The sequence below is a fragment of the Microtus ochrogaster genome, chromosome 2 (assembly GCF_000317375.1).
Source record: "Microtus ochrogaster isolate Prairie Vole_2 chromosome 2, MicOch1.0, whole genome shotgun sequence".
In the NCBI taxonomy this organism is placed as follows: Eukaryota; Metazoa; Chordata; class Mammalia; order Rodentia; family Cricetidae; genus Microtus; species Microtus ochrogaster.
The window spans coordinates 49106779-49130583 of NC_022010.1; the positions used below are offsets into that span (position 1 = coordinate 49106779).

Sequence of the window (23805 nt, forward strand, 5' to 3'; positions counted from 1 at the left end):
CCGACACCATGGATTTCTTATAACATTGGCTATATTTTTCCTTGCTGGACTATTCTCTTTTGCATTGACTTCCCCTGTTTGGATTATTTCACTGCATTATCACCTTTAGGACTCGTCAGGAACAGGACATTTCACCCCAGGAGTACGGGTATGTACTTTTTTTTTTTTTTTAACTTTAGGGAAGTTTTATATCACTAGGGACAATGTTTCTTGGAAAGGCTGAGCAGCTGTTCCTTTCTGAACTGTGCTGATGAACACACTGGGAAGATTGTTTCTGTGTTTGTGGTTTTGGTATAGTTTATATAGTATATTAGCATGTCAGTATCTATTAACATCTGGATTGAGAGAATTTCAGTTATTCTTAGATACAACCAAAGATTCTCTGTTATTTCAGTAAAGAATGATGTAGAAGTAGAAACTTGACTAGAAACTGTATTTCAGTAGCTGTTGGTTCCCTTTGCTTTAGAAGAACTAGTGTCTAGTTGAGACTATTCATTTTGGAAGTTGCATGCTATCATACCCCTTATTATGGTCAGAAATCTGAATTCTGAGAGATACTAGGTTTTGATTCACGTAATTTCCCACTTAATCTTTATCCATAAGGTACTGAACTAAAGCTTTTCTCATGAGGAATCTCGTGAAAAGTCAAAGTAAATGAATACTTTTTTTAAAGGCAGATTACTATTCTAATAAAGACTTTTGGCATAGGTTATTTTTTAACCCTGTGTTTCCTCAAGTTAGGATTTCTTCACAAAATATGTGCTTTAGTACCCAGATGATAGGTGGTCACTTGTAGCCAGCAGAATACCAAAAATGACACAGGAAATGGATTCTTTTAAATAGTCCAAAATATAACCAGAACTCTAATTTATTAAGACTTTCAACAGAAAACTTTTCATTAATATAGCACGATTTAGTATGTTTGTTTTCTTTTTTGCTTATTTGTGGTTGTTTTGTTTTTTCAAAACATGTTTTGTTTGTTGGTTTGTTTTTCTGTGTAGCCCTGGCTGTCCTGGAACTCTCTGTGTAGACCATGTTGCCCTCCAACTCACAGATGTGCCCGCCCCTGCCCTCCAAGTGCTGGGATCAAAGATGTGTGCCACCACAACTCAGTTGCTTGTTTGTATTTTGAGACAAAGCTTCACAATGTGCCCTGCTGGCCTCAGATTCACTGTATAATCCAGGCTGGTCTCAAACTGACAGATAATCCCCTGCCTTTGCCTCCCAGATCACTATGCCCAGTTAAGCATGAACTTTTAGATTTCAAAGAACCTAATATTTGTGTCTCCTGCTCTTAAATTTTAGCAAGAGTTATTTTTGCATTCAAGTGCTGTCTAATTCTATTCACCTAATATCATATTGGTGGCAAGACATTTTGCATTAGCTAGCAAGTAAATCTATATATTGTCAAGTAGATACAAACTACCAGTAATTTTTGTATTTTTCTTGTTATTTGGAATCAGGGTCTTACTATGTAGCTCAGACTATCCTACAACTCACTGTGTAGACCACACTAGCCCTGAACTCACAAAGAACCACCTAGCTAATTTCAGTATTTTTATGACAATTTTTACTGTTTTTCTTTTTTGCATTCTGGATTTGATTAGCACTTGGAAATAAGGGAGAGAGAGTGGTGACTAAAAATGGTGGAGAAATGAAACCTTTAAGTTGTATAGCAGCTTTGAGATTCCCTTGGCTAAGGCAAATTACAGTATTCAAAAACATAAAGACAAGGCAGTTTTGAATTTGCAAAGGGCTCTCTAAAATGGCCAATTGACCAAGCCCTCAAAATTGATTAAGCCTTAGAGTTCTAAATTAACCAAACCTCAAAATAAATTCTTAAGATCCTATGCAAGGTACTTTGTCAATTTCTGTGGAAAATAATGTATTTCTATAATAAACTGTATTTTTTAAAGGGGAAAGAAAACAACCCCTGCAGTTACCACTAGTATTTAGAAAGTGCTCAAGTCCTTGACTATTAATGAGCCCTGTGGTGACGACAAGCTCTCCTGTCTTCAGCCCAAGTGATGTGAGCCTTCACCTCCCAGGGCCCTGGTACTGTTTTGTCCGTCCTCACCAACCCTGCCTTTGCTTTGCTCACGTATGCTTTCTATCAAGGAATCTGTTTTGTTTTTCTTTTCATTTCAAAGGTTCTGTGTTCCATCCGTTCATGCTTATGTTTTCCCCTCTGTTCTTTACCTTTGACTAGCTGTCATTTAGAATAAAGTCTGTGTTCATCGTTATATATACTGATTCATTTTAAGACACAGCGGGTGTAAAGCTGTCTATTCTTTTAAGCAAATCAGTTAATTAGTATTGCTTCATTATAGTCTTCAGTTGACCTTTCTGTAAATTATCGGCTCTTTCCGAAAACATTTAAAACTCTAGATTATTATTCATTGAAAGAAATTCAAGTGAGAATGATCTGCCAACTGTTCAAGAGCCCAATGCCAGACGCTTGAGAAACTCTAGGTATTCCAGAAACTTTGAATAAGGCTGTATGTGTTAAGAAGATAATACCAAACCATTAGTGTTTTTACAATTAAAACAACAGCTGTTCTTTTTTTAAAAAAAAATACTTTTCTTAAAAGTACTGACTGAAGTATTTAATAAATACTTATTTAAAAAATAAGATTTGAAGAGTGCCATCCATTGTCAAGAAACAGTTGTTCCGTCAAAAAGAGTACCAGAGGCCACAGCAGTAAACACTTTAAGTTAAAAAATATATTCTTATAGTTGTGCTTGCCTCAGATCTCAGCTTTTCTATGTCTACAGTAGTTTATGGTCGTGCTTAAGAGGTAGGGTATTCCCCGAGCTTTTCTTGGATAGTTTTTTATTAGCAAATGGTTCATGACGTGCAGTTAACTCTTAATTCTAGATTTTATAGCCATGTTTTTCTATAGTGGGAATTAACTCAGTACTCAAAGGATTTTTTGACTAGGTTCTTATAAGAGAACTTAATTGTTCTTTCGGCTTGTTTGTCCTTTCAGGTCTTCCGGCCCCGGACTCCACCAGAGGCAATTGCACTGTGTAGCCGTCTACTGGAATACACACCAACCGCCCGACTGACACCACTGGAAGCTTGTGCACATTCATTTTTTGATGAATTACGGGACCCAAATGTCAAACTACCAAATGGGCGGGACACACCTGCACTCTTCAACTTTACCACTCAAGGTAATTCCAGACACTTCATTTTTATCTGTTTGTGGGTGTGGTCATTTGAATGACATGTCCGCCATAAGTCTCCAGCATTGGAATATTTGGGCCCTAGTTGGTAGCTGTTTGGGAGAGGATTAAGAGGTGCTGGAGAAGTAGGTCACTGTGAGTGGCCTTTGAGGTTTCATTCCCAGTGTGCTGTCTGCTTCTTGTTTATTTTCTGAGCTGTGCTGCTCCAACTGCCTGCCACCCCCCATCTACTCTCATGGACTCTTAAGTCCAAAACAAACTCTTTTTTTTACCTCATAAGTCGCTGTGGTTATGATATGTTTTCACAGCAGTAGAAAAGTAACTAGAATACTCGATAAATGGATGTGAGATGACACTTAGTGATTATCTGTAGGTGACAGTGATCATACTAAGTACTTGTGGAAGTAAGAAATGTCTGTAATTTGTTATACCAGTCTTTGTGTGTTTGAACAGAGGAGTGACAGATAAAAGTTTGCAAACAGTTGTCGTTTGACCATTTTTTACCAGATTGTACTAAATTTGGTCATGTGACAAAAATGCAAGGAGAGCCGGGCGGTGGTGGCGCACGCCTTTAATCCCAGCACTCGGGAGGCAGAGGCAGGCGGATCTCTGTGAGTTCGAGACCAGCCTGGTCTACAGAGCTAGTTCCAGGACAGGCTCCAAAACCACAGAGAAACCCTGTCTCGAAAAAGCAAAAAAAAAAAAAAAAAAAAAAAAAAAAAAAAAAAAATGCAAGGAGATTTCAGTGAGTTAGTGTATTACCAAAAAAAATAAAAAAAAGAGAAACCTTAGATTTGAATAAAAAAAAAAAAAAAGTAGACTAATAGTATTTCCCAAGCATATAAAACAGGTTTTTAAACTTTAGGAATTAATTTTGCCTGTTGTCATAATTCTATTGCTTTGTAGAGACACTACAACCATGGAAATCTCATAAAACAAAGCACTTAATTGGGACTTACAGCCTTAATTGGGACTTACAGTCCATTATCATCATGGTGGGGAGTATGGTGGTATGCAGGCAGACCTGTTGCTGGTGAACAATCTGAGAGCTTTACATTCTGATCTTCAGGTAGCAGGAAGAGAGAGACACTGGGCCTGGGTTGAGCTTCTGAAACCTCAAATGACACATGTATACCAACAAGACCACATCTGCTTGTCCTTCTCAAGTAGTGCCTCTCCTTGACGACTAAACATTGAAATACATGAGCCTGTGGGAGCCATTCTTACTCAGCCACACCTGCATGTCTGTAGGCATTGCTGCTGAGTAAACACTAAAAGGAAGCTGAGTTCACTTGTTCTTTGGTGGTTCCTGAGAAATCTAAAGATTCCCATCATCTGCCTGTTATTCTAGTGTCACTTCCTCCTCATCAAGACTTCCAGGCAGTCTTCCTTTTTTTAACTCACCTCCTCCAATGGTATTTTCCTCCCCAAACTAAACACAAAGAGTTTGTAATTCTCCATCAATAAAACAAGAGAAGGAAGTGATGAGTATCTTGACTGACTAAGTGGTAAGGATTAGGTAGGCTAGGAAATGCATCAGGGAGATCAAAAGGCATTTCTTTCATTGAATGTGGAGGGTACATTTTAAAACTACTGCCAACTCTGCTACAAATTCCTTTTTCCAGGCTCTATAATTCAAGTGTTTCTCTGAATACTCTATCCTCCCACTCGTTACTGTTCTGCTTAACATGGAGTGATAAGGATCCCAAACACATCAGAATTCCAGATCAGCTTTAAAGAGTCACCAGTCTCTGGACATGTAAATATGCTTTTAAATGTGACTCAAGACGCCCTCAGCATAGATGGTAGTCACAGAATGTTGACACTTGCAGGCTAAGCCGTACAGGCCATTACTCAAATCTTACATGTTTATTTCATGCATTCCTCCACATTCAATTTAGAATAATCTAAATACAGAGGGTAAAATGTTCATCTTCCAATAAAGGAAATGTCTCTATCTTGATCACAGAAGGTTCCCCATCTTCTTAGTATATCATATAAAGGATAGTCGTATAAAGAGAAGAAATAAATATTATGTTCTTTCTCCAGATTACAGGGTTGAAAATGATAGCAGAAAATTAGAGCAACTGTACATATAGACTGAATCAAGTTGCAAGTTGAATCCGTGAGAGTCCAGCTAGCTCAGGAGCGAGTTGTTTCTCTCTGAGCAGCCCCTGTGGCTGGAAGTGTCAGGGGAAGGCTGCATAACTTCAGGTCAGTGATAGGGAGGGCAACTGTGGATTGACAAAGGGTTAAACTAGGATGCTAACTGACCTCTTTCTCCGTTCTCTTGACAAAGAAAATTTGTTTTTACTCCTTATTGCTTTGGTTTTCACCAATAGCAATGCACATAAAGAAAATGCTGGAAATAGAAAAAATGCAGAGAAAACTGAAGGCACAGCTCTTTCTGATTAGTTAGTTTGGCTAAAAATCATTTTGTTACATACTGCAGTGTAGTTCTCAAGATTTCTAATACATTGATAATCCATGATAAATATTTTTGTAATTAAAAATAAACTAATTAGCAAAACCCCTGGTCAGATGTGTGACAAATACATATAGAAATATTGATTAATCCTTAGACAGGTAGATATGAAAAGGGCAATTTTCATTGTTTCCAGACATATTTAGCACATATTCCTCACTGTGTGTAAATACACCTGTGTGAGTGAGTGAGTGAGTGTGTGTGTGTGTGTAAGTAAAGTGAAATACCACTTAAACGTCTTATTTAATTAGATTCCAGAATCCATACTTAAGTTTACATTGTTCTCCTGTGCTGTTTTGAAGTAATTCATTTGATTATTAACTCACCAGTGAGAACCTTCTATTACTACTAATGAAATAAAAATTTAAAGTTACCAATTCACCAAATCCCTGAGGATTTTTTTGATTAAAAAAAAACTGAGATGAAATTTATGAAGGATTTTTTTTTTTAAAGCAAACAGTTGGGGGCTGGAGAGATGGCTCAGCAGTTGGGAACACTGGCTGCTCTTCTTGAGGTCCTGAGTTCAATTCCCAGCAACCACATGGCAGCGCACTACCATCTTTAATGGGATATGATGCCCTCTTCTGGCATGCAGGCATACATGCAAATAGCACTCATACATAAATAAAAATGAATGAATAAATGAATGAATGAAAAGAAACAAATAACTTTTAAGGGGCAAGCAATGTAGTGTCGATTATATATTCCTCATGCTGTGCATCTGACACCTTTATCAGCTTCCAAAACGTTTTCTTTGCTCCTGAAGAAAATCATGTCCTCATTAGCATGAACTCCCCATTAGTCTGTCAGCAGCCCCAGCAGCAGCAGTCACTTTGCTTTTTGTCTCCATGGATTTACCTTTTTGGGAACCTCATACTATGTGATGCTAAGTATCTTATTTCTTCACTTAACCTATTTTCATCCTTAGAGCATTATTATCCTTCACTCTTTCTTGTGTGGCTGCATCCTGTGTTTTACTTAGGCGTTCATCTGTGATGGAATCTTGGGTACTGTTGTAACAGTTTATATGTAAACTTTTATTTGAGTACTTGAGGCACTACTCGGTCACATGATAATTCTGTTTATAGAAACTAGCACACCATCTCCACAGCTGAACATCTATCTTTTTTCCATACTGGCAGGGTAGAGGAGTTTTAATTCCTCTACAGGTGTGTTTTTGTTTTCCTAATGGGTGTGAAATGGTATATTACCCTGTTTATCACACTGTAACGAGTCAAAGTTCAATAAATGCTATTACCTATTTGCAGTGTCCCTCATGTTTAGGGACTTGGATCTGACTAGGGTGTTGAGGAAATGAAGAAAAGGGAGATAGACAGATGGACACATGGAGCGAATCTGGAATCAGGTGATCTGGGCTCTTGGCTGGAGTGATCTCAGCACTCTGGAAACTCAGGATGTTTGTTATATAGAGGTAAACAGAGAACCAGGGTATTACATGCAGTTGAAAAAGGAGGTGGGGTTATTACATACAAATATAATAAGGTGGTACAGTTCTTGATACACAGCTATATCAAGCAGACAGGTTTAGCTTGTTAAAGCAGTCTGTAGGAGAACAATGGGGGAGAAAACACTGGAGCATTTTCTGCACACAGTATCAATATCCACACATAGACCACAAGGGAAAGTTTGCCATTTTCCTGTGAACCTCATCCTGAGGTGAAGTGAGGATTCTTTGTCATTCTTCCATGGGTCTGAGGCTCTGGGATTCTTGACATGGCCAGGTTATGTCAACAACACATTCTAAGCTTCCTCCATTCCTTGTATCTGTTCTCTTGTAAAATTGCAGCCATAAACATGAAGGAAATTGCTTTGTGCTTTAGAATGTGGCCTTGAAAATACTGAAGGACTTTCATGATTAGGTCAGTTTTCTATACCATTAGCTAGGCAGTTTCTGAACTTGGGCTGAGAATAAAGCTCTACTGGTAAAGTGCTTGACATACACGAATGAGGACAGAGTTGGTCTCCATGACCCACATAAGTCAAACTAGTGGTGCACACTTTAATCCCAAGGTGGAATGCACCCATGATTTTCCTCTGTCTTCCACATATGCATGTGTGAGGACACACGCACACACACACACGCATGAGCGTGCACGTTAGCACGTGTTCATGTGCAACTGCACACGCATGTACACACAGAAATCCTGCAGTTTGACATTCTGCTTAGCTTTCGTACATGTCTTTTAAAACAAACTCTGTCTCAAGAATACTCATATAATATCGTTCAAGCTTTAACCATATACATCTAATCACATTTTTAAAGAAATGAATATTTTTATATTGAAAACTGTTTTACTTGCTCTGTATCAAATATAAACAGTATTCTACATGGTCTGAGTATGAATATGCTTTTCAGGGTTTGAAGAATACATGTCCTAGTTGCTGGTCTGACTGACAACTCCAGGAAGATCGTCACTGCAGGGAGAGGGCAGGGCGTCAGGAACTTGAAGCATCTAGTCATATCCATAGTCTGGAGCAGAGAGTGATTGCAGCTGCCTAGTTCAGTTCCATCCTGATATAGTCTGGGACCCAAACCCAGAGAAAGGTACCACACATAGACTGTGTCTACCAAAATCAGATTACATAATTAAAATTCCTCACCGGTGTGGCCACAGTTTTGTCTCAGCTAGACTGTCCCTCATCAAGAATCTCTTCTCAACTCTAGATCATATCAAGTTGACAGTTAAAACTGAACGTTATACATGTATATTTGGATATAGTGTGGATAGATCAACAGTAGCACTCTTTTGTGATTCTGTGACTATCAGAGAAAATTATGCATGAGCCTTTGTATTTATCTATTCAAGTATACTCCATAAGTATATCCTGGGACTCATTTCTCATCAGACTAAATGTATTAAGATGCTGTGTGTGTGTGTGTGTGTGTGTGTGTGTGTGTGTGTGTGTGTGTGTGTGTACATATATGTATATGTATGTATGCAGTAGTGTAAGTGATCTTTAAATGCAGACTTCATAAGAGTAATTAGTAATTAATGGATGATCAGAATAGAACCGTGTAATTCAAGAGGTTGAAGAACGAGACGTAATCCTCCACTTGGTTACATAGTAGAGAGCATCCAGATAGCAACTGTCAGGTGAAGGGATTGTGAATGGATAGCTAGGTTCCTTAGTCTAGGTAAGCTGAGTGTCTCTGAAAAGAGAAAGTCCACAAAGGGAAATGGGCAGCATGGGCTGTGAGGAAAGCAGCTTTGCCACACACTTCATGCTCTAGTCCTCACTCGCCCTTTCCTCTTACAGGTTCTCGGTGTTGAACGTCTGGGAACTTTAATTTGAAAGTGCTGTCATTCTAGTAGATTGAGTCCTTTTCTGAACTGCCTTTTTGTTTATTTGACCATTTCTATTTTCTTTTTGTTTTGTTTTATTTCCGAGTAGGGTTTCTCTGTGTAGCCCTGGCTGTCCTGGCACTCCCTCTGTAGACCAGGCTGGCTTTGAACTCACAGAGATCTGCCTGCCTCTACCTCCCAAGTGCTGAGATTAAAGGTGTGCGCCACCACCACCCAGCTGACCATTTCTATTTTCTGTTGATCCAACAAAGATAAGCTACCTCTTATCTCTCCACCCTGAGACCTAGCATACTGTTTCATGTCCAATATTACAGGATGGATGGGTACATGGATGGACAGTTTGGGTTTTATTAACTTTCTATTTTGGGTGATTTTACTTAGGATAGCAAGTTTAAATTTCTTTTAGGTTAATGAGGCATAACTACCACATACTGCATTAATCAGCCATACCAGATTCCGTTGCTGGCCCAGTTAGGGTTTTGTTAAACTGTCTGGCTTCAAGGGAACAGTGTAGCATCTTCTTGTTCCTCAGTGGGAGTTACACGTACCTCTTGCACCCTAATTAGGGCACAGCTATTTGCCAAGCTTACTGAAAAATGAGTCTTCTTTCTGCCTTTTAAGCCTTTCTCTCCCACTCATTTTTCACAAATCTTGTTATCAGTTTATTGCTTTTCTTAGTTAGAATATAATCTTACTTAGAATCTTAATATAGCACAAAATTAGTATTTAGTTGCCAGTCTATGAATAAGTCACTTTTGGCCAAAAGGTTTTGGCTCTCAAACCTTTTAAAACTGTTATGACAAAACAGCTTTCTAGGAGCTTGAAGAAAGAGATTAATAAGAATTAAAAGGAAGCCTCAAACTACTTTATGGGTTTAGGGTTTCCCTTATTCCTCAACTGTTCATAATGCCATATATTTAAGTTGTCAGTGCATGCTGTAGCTGAGAGGGTAATGTCTTCCTGTAGGTACCACGAGCACACAGTGTTCAGACCTCAATGAGAACGGGTTCACAGATTACATGCTAGAGTACCAGCATGACAGGAAGGACAGTCACTCTTGACACTAATGCCACTTATACATGCAAGCTCACCAGCGCTCTTTACCATGCATAGCGTTAATATCATTAGCTTCAGTTTATCTTAAACTTAATTTAAGACGTAATAGAAATTAATTTTTCAAAAGAAGATAATTTCTATAACATTGGCAGAAATAACCACTTTTAGGTTAAAAAATAATTCTAACTTTTCAGCAATAATCATTTAAGGAATGTTTTGAAATAAGGTGAAAATGATTTTATTTTCAGTAATCCTATTTGACTCCCTTTCTTGACTGCCTCTTTGTTCACTTGACCATTTCTGTTTGCTGTTGTCTCAAGTTCTGCTCTCGACCACTTACAGCCACGTGCTGCAGAGTGGCGGGGTGACTGATGGCTGTTACATGCTGCACTTACTCTGAAACTTCTCACTGCTGCCTTTGCCAAAGATAAATTTAGTTCTTAAACATCAGTTTTGTGTCGCACGACTGCTCATCCTCTCTAACTTGCTGACTGCTTCACTGGGGCACTTTATAAGCTGGTATTTCCTACCATGACTTATTTTTACTATATGGGAGTTCCGTGTAGAGGATGGGATTAGACTCTAACCTTTGTTTCCGTTTCTCTAGAACTGTCGAGTAACCCACCTCTGGCCACCATCCTTATTCCTCCCCACGCTCGGATTCAAGCAGCTGCTTCCACCCCTACGAACGCCACTGCAGCTTCAGGTGAGTATACTGGTCCCTCTGTTTGGTTCTTCTCACACGCTGAGTTGTCTCCATTTCCTGTGGTAAGTATGAACATTTAATTCCCCTTACTAATCTAAACAAATCAGTCACATGAGTGAGAGAGAATAAAATACTGCTTTCCACCTAAAACATTCGAAGAAGCATCCCACAAACAGTGTGAACACATACATAATGCATTTTACACACAAGGTACATCCTGATTTCTTAGTGTAAGATGTTTAAAGGAGAAAACAGGTTTTATAAATGGAGCTTTGTGAGGAGTGCTCCACTTTAGTTCTAACTTCTTCATGTCAATTATATTAGCACCCTAAATAGGCAAGTTTTAAGAAGTATGGATATAAGTTAATATAATCTTAAATCATTGAAGGGGATAAAAGTACAATGAAAATACATTTAATTTTACATCAGAATGTGATTAAACTATCACCTTCTTCACTCCCCCCACCCCACCTCAGAAAAACAAATAAAAACTCATAAAGATCCCCAAGTTATAGCTAGATCATAGAATGTGTTTCTGATTCCTGAGTCAGCTAGTTTGGAACTTGGGAAACATTAGTACACCAAGTGTCAGGAGCTACCCTTTGCCACATTATCAATTACATAGAACTGAAACATTTGGCTTTGAGGTTGTTTCTGCGTCAGGAGATGAGATATTTCGTTTGCTGACAAGTCTGTGATGAGTAGTTAGCTTTCAGCTCTCAGGAAAGAAGAGTTCTGCTTCTATCCAGTGTAAATCTTTAAAGATTGAGTGTTCCATTCTACTCTGTCCTACCTTCCTTCAGCTTGTGGAACTTGGAGAAAGGCATTTGAACTTCATACTTATCCTATGAGTATGTCGGGCTGCAAACTGAACAGCAGTGCTCTCCTAGAGTGATATTGTTGAAATCGTGTTCTGCCAAAATGTGGTTTAAAATTCTTTAGTGTAAAAATATAATTTTAGCAGGTCATGGTAGTACATTCTGAAATCTCAGCACTCCTGAGGCCGAGGCAGGCAGCTCTCAGAGATTTGAAGCCAACCTGATCTACATTGCAAGTTTTAGGCCAGCCAAAGCTATATAGTGAGACTCTTTCCCAAATAGAAAAGAAACACAGTGGTGTTTTGTTTTTTGGTTTATTTTTTAGTGCTGTTGCCTGATTGTTTAAAATAAAGACAGAGTGGATAACTGAACTATCAATAAACATATTGCTTCACTAACCACATGTATCAGGTTGGCCATTGACCATGGGCAGTAAACCCAAGCGCTGTGCTGATGTATCTACTCACTGAGCTTGTGTCCTGGAGGTTGAGTAGAGCTGCTTTAAACCAAACATGTCTAATCTGTACCCTGAAGGCTACAGGCAACCCCAGGATAAATAGCTAGGGTATGGCTCGGCACATTGATAGATAATAACTTTGTGTCAAAGGTTGGACAGTCATGCTTTAGGATATATGTAAAAATGAGAATTATGGGCTAGAAAGATAGTTCAGCATGTAAAGGTACTTGCCACCAAGCCTGATGACCTCAGTTCAATTCTAGGAACTTGTAGGTGGAAGGAAAGAACTGCCTCATATGGGCTCTCCTCTGACACCAACACCATGGCATAAATGTGAACACACAAATACAAATAAACAATAACTAGTAGAGAGTAGAAATTTTTAAATAATTTTTTAAAAATTTATATTTTTTGTGAGTGTTTTTGCTTGCATGTAGGTCTGTACACCATGTGTATGCCTGGTACCCAAAGGCCAGAAGAAGGTATTGGATCCCTTGTAACTGGAGTTATGAATGGTTGTGAGTTGCCATGTGGATGCTGGGAATGGAACCCAGGTCCTCTTCAAGAATAAGTGCCCTTATCCACTGAGCCATCTCTCCTGCTTCTAAAACAATTTTCTTAATGTGAGATACTAAAATAATTAAGGATGTTTGTAACTCAGGCTGTAGAATATACTGTATTCTTAGAAAGGAGCCTGTTGTAACCTGGTCATACTGCTTTGGTACAGGTTATAATCATTTGCAAAATATATTGCAGTATTATACATGGTTTTTATAGCTGTAAAAGAAAACTGAAAAGCTGGCATTGGATTGTGACCCTGAGAGTTTGTGGCCAAGCTGAAGTAACTTAGAACATGAAGAAGCTCGTAGAAGAACAGTTACTAAAGTCAGGGTAAAGGCATGCATGTGTGGTCACCAGAGAGGATGGCATATATTTCTCTGAGCGCCCTTCAGGTAAAGTCAACATTACCAGTGGTTAAGAATTTCCATTATTGGTTAGACAAGAAGCTTCATTGGCTTAAGAGGAGTGTTTCTGGCACTGCACTTTATCCGTATAGGCCTCAGACTTGGTACTGATAAAAATGACAGTCAATGAAGATTTCATCATTTTCACATAGTAAGTTATTTCTCATGGACACTTTCTTTAAGCCTTTCTCGTGTAAGCCAACTGTTTGACACTACAAAGAATAGAATTTTCTAGGGGCCAAATGAAGGTCAAATAAGTATGCCTCAACACTGATGTCCACCAACAGATTGACTATATGACCTTAAATAGCTGCCTCTATTTAAGTTATAGGTGTGTGGCAGTGGGAGTGACAGTCTTTAATGACCTTAAAAATACATGGCATCTGTTTTTCTTGCTGCAGGTCCATATCTATAAAGCAGCAGGGGTAGGATTTTGAGAAGTAAGAGACATAATACACATATGCAGGACCCTGTGGCCTCTCAGTAGGCCCTCGGTGAGAGGAAAATGCCATTACTAATTCTATTATTATTTTTGCAAACTAAGACAAGTCCAGTAATGGTTTTTAAAACACTGGACATGGTGGCTCACACTGGTATTACTAGCAGTTGACAGGCTGAAGCAGAAGGGTTGACATGAGTTCAAGGCCATAATGGACTACATGAGTGAGTACTATGCCACCAGGACTTAAAAGGAAGACTTTATCTCACGACAGAGCAATGCAGCATCCCACATACATGGAAGGCAAAGTCTCTCATCTTAGATAAGTGGGAGTCCATCACCACACAGAGACATAGCAAAAGAATGCTTTTAGGTATACACAAAGCTCTCCTCAGAAACCATTTCTTAGTCTGCTTCATACTTCAAAGAAATAAACATTTAAGCTGCAAAGCTCTAGGCTTGGATAGCTAAACCTAAAAGTATTGTAAATATTAAATTTTCAAAGTCAGAATTTCTAATATCCACCTAAACCGTACCACCTAAATAAACCCTAGCATGTCCTGGGTTTAATGAGTTAGAATTTGAACCTCTAAGTTATTATAATAATTGCCCTTCTTGATTTAAGTCACTGTAATAGAAACTCTGTATCAAAAATAATTAATCAATTTTGAGGCTGAGTCACTTTTAGTTTATAATGAAACCATATCACCAAGAAGCAGATACCTGTCTTCAGCAGCCCAGGGATATGCCTGTCAATCATCTAAAAAGGTTTAGGTACAAAATGAATTCAGAACTTGGGCATAGCCCTGAGTTACCATCTGACCTGTAAAGTATTATTTCTCCTCCTGCTCCACACAGTGCAAGTGTGTGGTCCAGAGCAAAGCTGCCGGGCCCTTGGCTGACTGCCTCAGAAGTGTCCATGTGTCCATGTTTGTAGCTGTCTAGAGAAATGATTGGGATGTTCTGGCTTTCTTTTGGTCCTGGAAGCAAAGCTCAGTCCTAAGTAAATGGGACATAAGTAGAAAAGCAAGACAGATTGACAAAAGATGTCGTTAACCACAATTATGCTGGCTGTCATGAGATAAGCTTTGGACTAATGGCCAGAATTACTAAGTAGCTTCCAGATGCCTAGATGTCGATGAATTCTTTCTGTTGCTGCTTCTGGGAAAGCAAAGACAATAAATCTTTACGTATCTGGATAGAGTCCTAAAGTCCTTTTGGTATTACTCTGGGGACATATAGTTAGTTCTTACTGTGTGGCCTCACCAGAAACTTTGACTATTAAATTTTGTAGTCATAATTTCTCACCCTTCTTGAAAGTTGCAAGGATAATATGTCTATTACATTAAATGTTTTGATTACTTTTTCCTTCTGTTGTGTTCAGTGTTCAAGTAGCCACTTGTAGGCACAGTGACTAAAAATGCATTGGAAAATATTAGAATATACACCCATCAAAGTTCAAATTTAAAAATCACTAATCCCAGTTTAGGGCTTTAGCTTCCTAAGATATCTAGTAGAAGAAGAAAATGCCACTGCATATAGAGACAGGAATCACATATATAACAATAAAGGCTATCGTAACAGATTTTGTATGTATGACAGACAGGACAATAATGTTCTGGATGGCAAACCGCAGAAAATGGTTTGAATTCATTGTGGAATCTATTCTTATATGAAGTTTGAACAGTTTTGGAAATATTCTGGGGGCACTTGTAAATCTTTAAAATCATGTTGGTGACAATGCTAAATTGTAAAGAAGGGATATGTGTGTGTGTGTACATGTGTGTGTATATATATATGTATGTAATGTTTTGTTAAATTAGAGTGTCAGTGTTGAAATTCCTCCTCAAAAGACCATTTTAGTGCTGCATCTATGTTTTAGTTTAGCAGTTCTTTTACCTTTAAATGCTTCAGTATCTTGGAGCATTATAGTTGAGCATGTCTCTAAATGACTTAATCTCCTGAACTCTCTGTGAATTTCTTCCAGGGTTATGTGTGTGTTAGATTTTCTCAGCACCTTCAGATCGTCTCAGTCACTGTCTGGAAACGTTTTATCTGGACCATTGACTCACACACAAACTTCTTCAGAGATCATTTGATTGACTATCGAATGAACTGAATGTAAGGGATACAAAGATATTATAAGTAGAGCAGTTTTTCTCTGTCCATTGAGGATGTTAGTCTAATGAATACAGATGATTTCAACTCTAAAGCCGAGATCTCAGTTAGCCTTGTTATTGTTTACTGAGCAGAGATAATCTATCTCGTGATTATTCCAGTAACAACCCACCACTGCCAACAAAACCAGCACATTCCATTTTTGCATCACCCATTATCAAGTTGACCCCACACACACCCTAAAAGTGATTTTTATGTGGATCACTGTGGTAATCCATGTAGGATTACATTCAACCAACCAAACTCTTTTTTTTTCATTTTTTTTTTTTTTTTTTCATTCAACCAACCAAACTCTTTTTTTTTTTTTGTATTTTATTTTTTTTTCTTTTTTGTTTGTTTTTTCTTTTTTTTTTCTTTTTTAATTATTTAACTTTCTTTTCCCCTTACACACCCTTGTGTCGAGGGCTGACTCTCAATAGATCGCAGCGAGGGAGCTGCTCTGCTACGTACGAAACCCCGACCCAGAAGCAGGTCATCTACGAATGGTTTAGCGCCAAGTTCCACACGAACGTGCGTTCGATGTGACGGGCGAGAGGGCGGCCCCAACCAAACTCTTAAGAGTAGCTCTCAGTCCTGACAAAGATGTTCTGTAGAATGGGAGCATTTGGTTTTCTATAACTTGTTTATCACTTGCACATTTTTTTCTCATTTGCTTCTCTGTAAACAAGCCAAGTATACCAGAGGGGACAAGACAGGTTCTAGAGATTGCCTTTACCCCAGTTACTGATAAGATGAGAAACTAGGCAGGTCTTATTGGAGATTAGTTACCGCAGAGTGACTGGTAACCACTCTTGTTGGCTTAGCTTTAAACTAACTATATAGTAGTCATTTATGCATGACTCTGAGAACAAAAACAAAGATCCTCAGGAAGTTGCTGTTGTCAAGAAAATTCTCATTCCTTTTCCGACGGGAGGTGGGGGAAGAGCCCTGTCAAAGATAAAAATTAAACTTATTCTAGTTTGTCTTGTTTCGGAGAGTTCGAGTCAGTGAAGTTTGTAGTGTCTTCAATAATTATTAAATGAATTGTGGAATCGATTTTAGAATTGTTTCTTGTACTGTGGATTCTGAATTAGAAGACATTGAACGTGTGTGATTTGCCCTTTCTTCAGGTTGCATTGTTTATTGGGATACCTGTTTTCCTTTCCTGGCTGAAAATATTTTACAAAAAAAGGGATTCATGATATGAGTTGAATAAGATCTCCCTTCTGTCATTGTACCTGGCTGGTCAGGAGACTTGACTTCTAGATCTTGCCTTGAAAGGTCTTGCTGTTTCCTGTTCTAAACCAATTCTGGGCTGTCCCCGTAGGTTTGTGTTCTTTTCAGTTCTTTGAACACATGTGCTCTCCTCTAAAACTTGGACCCTTTTTGTTGATTTTTTTCCCCTTTTCCTCACAGTGAGATTATTTGCAATTATGTGAGCAAAGTAATTGCTGTTTTTTAAAAATGTTTATTTATTATGTATACAATAGTCTATCTGTGTGTATGCCAAAGGCCAGAAGAGAGCACCAGATCTCATTACAGATGGTTGTGAGCCACCATGTGGTTGCTGGGAATTGAACTCAGGAACCTTTGGAAGAACAGGCAATGCTCTTAACCACTGAGCCATCTCTCCAGCCCCCAGTAATTGCTGTTTTAAGTACTCTTTCTTCTCTATTTCTTCTCTGTTATGAGCTCCTTTGAAAGTTCTTGGCTAAAGCTTACCTATTTTCTAAGCCTGTTGAAATCTCTTTTGCTGGAGTCTGTGTAAGTTTAGCATGGTCTCCTCGCTCCTGTTTTCATTCCAAAATCCCTCTTGTCTTGTACATCACTAGCCATTTCTTTCTGCTTGCGTAAGAAAGATCCAGAACAGTTCATCTCATTGTCAGTTTTACAGTTGTTTTGTGTGACTTCTGTCCTCGGGTCACTGCTCCAGCTCCCCCTCCAGACCGTCTCTGTGCCAGTTTCACAGTGTGTTCTGTATTAGTGCTTATTAGGGCATTTGCCCCTGGATCCCTCACCGTCCTTCCCTCCTGATCCTGTCTTCCCTGCTTTTCTTTATCCTCACTCAGATGTATGTAGAATTTTAGAAAATTGCATGACTTCTTTAAAGTTTTTTTCCTTCACTAAAGATACATAGTTAATTTGGAATATAGCATGTTCTCTGCCCTTCTTCCAGAGATAATCACAGAAAATGTTGTTTTGTTTCTTAGTCTATATATGAGTAAGCAGAGAGATGCTATTTTGAGTGTGAAAGTATACTGCTATAGACACGTACTGCGTTACTAAATAGTATTGAGTGCCTTGCTTTGTGGTAGTTCATTTAATTTATTTTTTAGTTTTGAACATTAGAATTGCATTTAAGGATTGTTTGGCCTTTTGCTGTTCTTTGCTCTTCTGAAAAGTGCTTTGAAACTTACTGCATAAAGCCTTGCTTGTTCTCTTTAAATAGTTTTGGGAGTAATGCTAAAGGAGTAAGGAATTTTATAGTTTTTCATACATTCTGTCAAATTGCCTTCCGCACAGCCTGTCCCAGTTTCCCAGGAGAGTGGGAAGGGAGAGTTCACTGTACGCGTGCATATTCTTCTACATGTTATCAGTTTGGCAGCCAGATGTGTGTAGCTCTTCTAGATACATAGATTTCTGTTTTACACTAATGCAGCTTAACAAACTCACACCAGTAAATTTGTATGTACTCTGTGTGAAAGCTAAGTTTATATAAACTTGTATATGAGTAGCTTAAAATACAACCTGCCAACTGGGCATGGGAGGTAGGGGTAGGAGAACTAGGAGTTTGAGGCCTACCTGAGCTGTATGAGACTACCTTGCAAGCATGAGACCTTAGTTCAGTCCCCATAAAATGCAGGCGTGGTGGTGCGTGCCTCTGATGTTGTGCTGAGAAGGCAGAGGCAGGATGGTCCCTGGGACTTGCTGGTTATTCGTTCTAGCCTAATTGGTGAGCTCCAGGCCAGTGAGAGACTGTCCCAAAGGGGGATAGTTTGATAGGTAAAGGGTACTTGTTGGGTTCAAAACTGAACCCCTAAGCATGCCCTGTCCTATTAAGTCAAATGTTATCTAGGGATTTTCAGCTCCTCCTAAAGTAATTTAAAATCTTGATTCAGTCGCTCCTCCTAAAGTAATTTAAAATCTTGATTCAGTCGATGAGTGCCCTGTGGGTCATTCTTCTAGATGTTCCCAAGTGATTCTCAGATTTCACTTCCTTGGCTTGAAGTTTCCTGATTTTATTTGGTTTTTTTTTTCTTTATTCCTAAATTAGCACTTTTAACTTAAAAAATTAAAATATTACCCATAACCCCATGTTCTTTGGTTCTCTACCCTAACAGTCAAGTCTCTTACTTAGAATGTGCTCTACTTCTGAGCATCCAGACAGCTGAGACTTCCCTACTGCCAGCAGATCAGATCTGAGTAGTCTCACTGATGGCTAACCATGAACCCTGGTGGCTGGATTGAGTCACAAGCATCTATGTTTCACTATTTTCTCAATGACCAGCAGCTTCCTTGGTACCTGTGCCACAGCTCTGTCTGGGAATAATATGGATAGAGTTGAAGATGTTGTTGCTGAGGTTTCCCTTCCCTTATTATTAACTATCAAGATCATAATAAGTGTTATGAAGAAACAAGCAAAACCTGACCATAGGTGGAGCTTGATCTCACTGTTGTAGGTTATAAGCTCAGTGTCAGTGTGAGTGTGAGTTTGGGGGTACACTTTGATTCCAGTGAAGAGTTGTTTCTGTTTGTCCCTACAGGTTATAACAAGACATTGTTCTACATTAGCACTATTTCCACTCCGAATAGCTTGACTAAATTACCTGTGTACTATAAATAATATTTTCTGAATGCCAGAATTTTGTTTTATATGACCTAACATGTCATGAGATTTCTTACCTTAAGCCTGATAAGTACAGACATACTGGCATTAGACTAAAGTTGGTCAAGCATAATCAAGGAAATAAAGAAATGAAATGCATTTGAGTTCTCAAGCATACATGCATTTGCCCAAGGTTAATTTGATTATCCAAAATATCCTCTTCTAATATGCCAGTTGTAGAAATATTAAAATTTTAATGACTATATTTTTGAGAACTTGAAAAGTGTTTAGGACAAATAAGATACTAAATTGTGTTCATGTTTAATTGCAGCCTGAGTAGCCATATGTAATAACTTTCACCACATTGGTCAATACAAATAGAATGTTCTGTCATTACCACTGGGCCATAGCACAAGCATTTCTGTGGATTAGGGTCATTTTCTTCTAGACCCACACTTTTTGAATACTGGCTTCATGGTGGCAGAACCATTAGAACCTCAACTATGTTTATTCTCTGTTCTCACCTCCCAACCTATTCCATGGGTTCTGCCTTTAAGACCTTTTGTAACAGTGTAAAGTATGACCCTCCACTGTCTCCCATCTTTTAAATTTGATGATCACATCGGCCCCCAAATGGATAGGAATTGCTAATACTAAATGAGTGAAGAAGAAGAAGTCAAGATGAGTTTATGGCCTGAAAACCTACAATGAGGTAGTTTGTTCAATGTTGATACAGATGGTGGTGGTCATAACCCCAGAATCTAGTAACTTCCTTATTTCTGAGAATCTGGGGCTAGAGGCAGTATGCCTTCTTACACACACACACACACACACACACACACACACACACACACACACACACTCTCACTCACTCACTCACTCCTGTTCTACTCTCCTAGAAAATGTTTACCAGATACAGACTTCTGTGTACAAAAACTTAGAAGCTGGTGTGGTCGCGCAGACTTGTAATAAAGCTCTTGGCGAGCCGAGGCAGGAAGGTCACTGAGAGGTCAAGACCAGCCTGTTCAACTTGGGCTGAGAATAAAGTACTATCTCGAAAAAATGAGCCAAACCAAAAAATGGCTTGAGGCTGGGGAGATGTCTCCGTGGTTAAGTACTTACTGTCCAAGCAAGAAAGCAAGCGTGTCAGAGATTGGATCCCTGAACCCATGCGAAGACCTTGTGGGTGTGGCTGCCAACCAACCATCTCTGGAGGATGGAGAGAGAGAGCCCTAGAGCAAGCTGGCTAGGAGACTTTTGAAAGAAGTGAGCTCTGGGTTTGATTGAGAGAGCCTGCCTCAGAGAATAAGGTGAAAGAGCAATAGAAGAAGATCCAGCATCAGCCTCACCTACACAGTGATATGCACACATGCACATGTGAGCGCACATGAAAAGAAACAATCAGAAAAGTAGTTTTAATTCTTAGAGTAATTTTTTCATGGGATCTAGTGTAAAAACCCTGGAACTACATACCCTTCTCAGAAGACAATTCTTTAAGAAACCAGTTGAGGAGGAAGCAGTTTATCTGGTGTCACCTTTGCCTTACCTAGCTATGGCAGTTTGCAGAGGGGCTTGGTCACTGATGCTTTCCTGGGCCTCTGGGTACAACCCTTAGTGGCATTTTAAGTTCTTCAACATGTTGATGTATTTGCTGTTTACAGCTCCGAATTGCCATCCTGAACATTATCTATCATTTGCTTCTCTGGGTTAGGAACACGGAAGTCACCTGGCTGGGCGAGAGTCTCAGTGGTGTGGTTAAGCTGTCTGTATGTAACAGCTTCCAGTCTAGTATTTCTGTGGACTCCTGAGTGGTTATCTTTGTCTCTATCTGTTCTTCATACCTTTTCTTGGACTCTTTTCCTTCTATGTGTTTTGTTCTGTTTTGATGTGTTAGATTTTTGTTTTGTCTTATTTTATGTTTGTTATTTTATTATCCCTTAGAAGTCTGTCTGTTTTCTAATGAGAGACAGCAAGGGGGTGGATTTGGATGGGAGGGGATGTGGGGAGCAATTGGGATTAGTAGAGGGAGGGATAGCCATAATCAGGATATATGAGCAAAAAATAAATCTGTTTTTAATAAGGGGGGTTTACCTAGGGTTACAGTTATCTGATGGCTTCCTGGGGTTAGAAGATGTACTTCCAGACTGCATCTTTCGTGTGGCTAGCAAGCATGTTTGGCAGGAGGGCTAACCACCCTTTCTGTGGGCCTCGTCATGGTGCCATAATTGGATCTTATCAGCTGGCTTTCCTTACACCAAGTGGTCCAGTAGAGAGAGTAAGGTGGAAACCATGTGTCTTTTATTTCCTAGCCTTAGAAATCGCATGCCATTGTTTTTGCAGTATCTGGTTGGCTACGCAGGTCAGTCTTGTTTAGTGTGGGAAAGGACTACATTAAGAGCATAGATGCCAGGAGACATGAATCCCTGGTGTCATGTTGGAGGATGCTACAGGAGCTTAGGATGATTCTATGCCTTCCTTCCTTTTCTCTAATTTTTTTTTTCTGATCATGTAACTGGAAATGAGTTTACAGATTTTATCAGTTTCCAGTTGTATGATCACATAAGAAGGTTTGTATATTCATGGTGATCGTGTAAACAGTCTTTGAATTTACTCAAGTAAGGTGAGATTAGTTTAGATTAGGTCATACACTAATGGGCTATAGCTCATGAAAGGGCATCTGAAAACTGTTAGCTATATAGGACTTTGCCAAAGAGTAAGTTGCCATAAATGTGCAGTTTGCTGGTGTGGGTAGGCATTTAGTGCACACTTTGGTTGGCATCAGCTGGCACAGCTAGATCACATGGCCAGAGCTGTCACAGTGCTAGTTTATGTGAGGGTGTAGTGGGTGCCTCTCAAGTCCTGGGTTTAAAGATGGAGCAGCAGTTCCTGGGATCTTGTGCAGAAAGTGGGGAGCATGTGTGGTGTTTGGTGATGATTGTGTGTTTGCTGACAGTTGTGTAGAACACAGGAAATGGTACAAGAAGGATGCATTACAACTCTGAAGTAACCCTGGTTTTCCAGGCTTCTTCTGACAGTTTTTAATACAACCTGTGCCTGAATCATAAAAATGAAGAAAGGCCTGGGGATCTGTTATCTAAACAGGAATTGTTGTATTGTTGGCACACCAAATGTGGATGACTGAACAGTGAAACTCCCTTTCAGCAGGTCATGTCATGAATGAAGCCTCATCCCTAGCAATTCACTGATGTCTGGGAAAGGCTCAGCGTGGCTTTAGAGAGTATGTTCTGGTTTACATGTCACCTGCCAGTGACTAAGATGTCCCCATGCCCTGGTAGTATGACTCCGAGGTCACCTTATTTATATGAAAGTAGAACTGATAGCAGCCTGAAATATTTTGAGGTAAAAGTTAATGAACTATAAAAGTATTCACATGTTGCCTGACCCCCAGTGGGTTAAATGGATGTGGGGTAGATTATTTGGGGACCAGGAAAACGAAGAGTTTAGGAAGGAAGGAAGTACAGTGGTTATGGAGTTGATAAACCGAACAACGTGCCCTTAAATAGTAAAGTGTATTCTTGGATAACTTTACCAGATACATGTTGGGGCATAGCTCAAAATCTTTAGCTAGTTTCCCATCTGTGTGTCTTCATTTGTTTTCGGGGAGCTAGACTCCAAACTGAGTACTGCTGGTCCCAGCTATAGCGAATGCCTAGACAGAAACGGCTTCTGTGCCCAAGTCTGTACTGTGTTAAATGTACCACCACTTAGCTCCAAACAGAAAGCAGTGTATCAGCTAACAGCTTTGGAAGGCCACGGCACTGTGTGCGGGTGGAGCAGTGTACTTGTGCTCTTTGTGGTATCATAACATTGCTCACGCTCTCTCGGGACTTTGGATTTGCAGATACTAATGCTGGAGACCGTGGACAGACCAATAATGCCGCTTCTGCATCAGCTTCCAACTCCACCTGAACAGCCCCAAGTAGCCAGCTGCGCAGGAAAAACCAGCAGTTACTTGAGTGTCACTCAGCAACACTGGTCACGTTTGGAAAGAAAATTAAAAAGAGGAAAAAAACAAAAACAAAAAACCCTGTTCATTTTAGTGTTCAATTTTTTTATTATTGTTGTTCTTATTTAACCTTGTAAAATATCTATAAATACAAACCAGTTTCATTGTGTCCTCACTTTTAAGGAGATCCAAGGGGTGGGTGGGAGGGCTGGGGTGGGGGGAGGAGCAGAGCACTAGAACACACAATCTCTCCCACGACAATCTTATCTTTTCTTTTTTTTAAATCAGACGTCTGCTATTGTATACCTTAAAGACCAGACTCCTGCCTCATGCCCCCACCACAACAGAAGAAAACCTGTTCTGTGCTGGTTTATTTTCTGAATTTGGGTTTTTTTTTTTTTTAAGTCTGGTGTA

At 39.3% G+C, this 23805-nt stretch overlaps 1 protein-coding gene across 2 annotated transcripts in view; it reads left to right on the plus strand.

Annotated features, from left to right (window-relative positions):
* The window catches only part of Gsk3b (glycogen synthase kinase 3 beta), a 147697-nt gene extending 124241 nt beyond the window's left edge, over positions 1-23456 (plus strand). The window contains exons 9-12 of one of the 2 annotated variants that reach the window (XM_005344973.3): positions 110-148; positions 2991-3177; positions 10664-10762; positions 23287-23456. In XM_005344973.3, the coding sequence (XP_005345030.1) occupies positions 110-148; positions 2991-3177; positions 10664-10762; positions 23287-23354 (393 nt within the window). In that variant the 3' untranslated portion in view covers positions 23355-23456. The remainder of the gene's footprint in view (positions 1-109; positions 149-2990; positions 3178-10663; positions 10763-23286) is intronic. The other variant, XM_005344974.2, reaches the window with a different exon arrangement.
* The last annotated feature ends 349 nt before the right edge of the window (positions 23457-23805 follow it).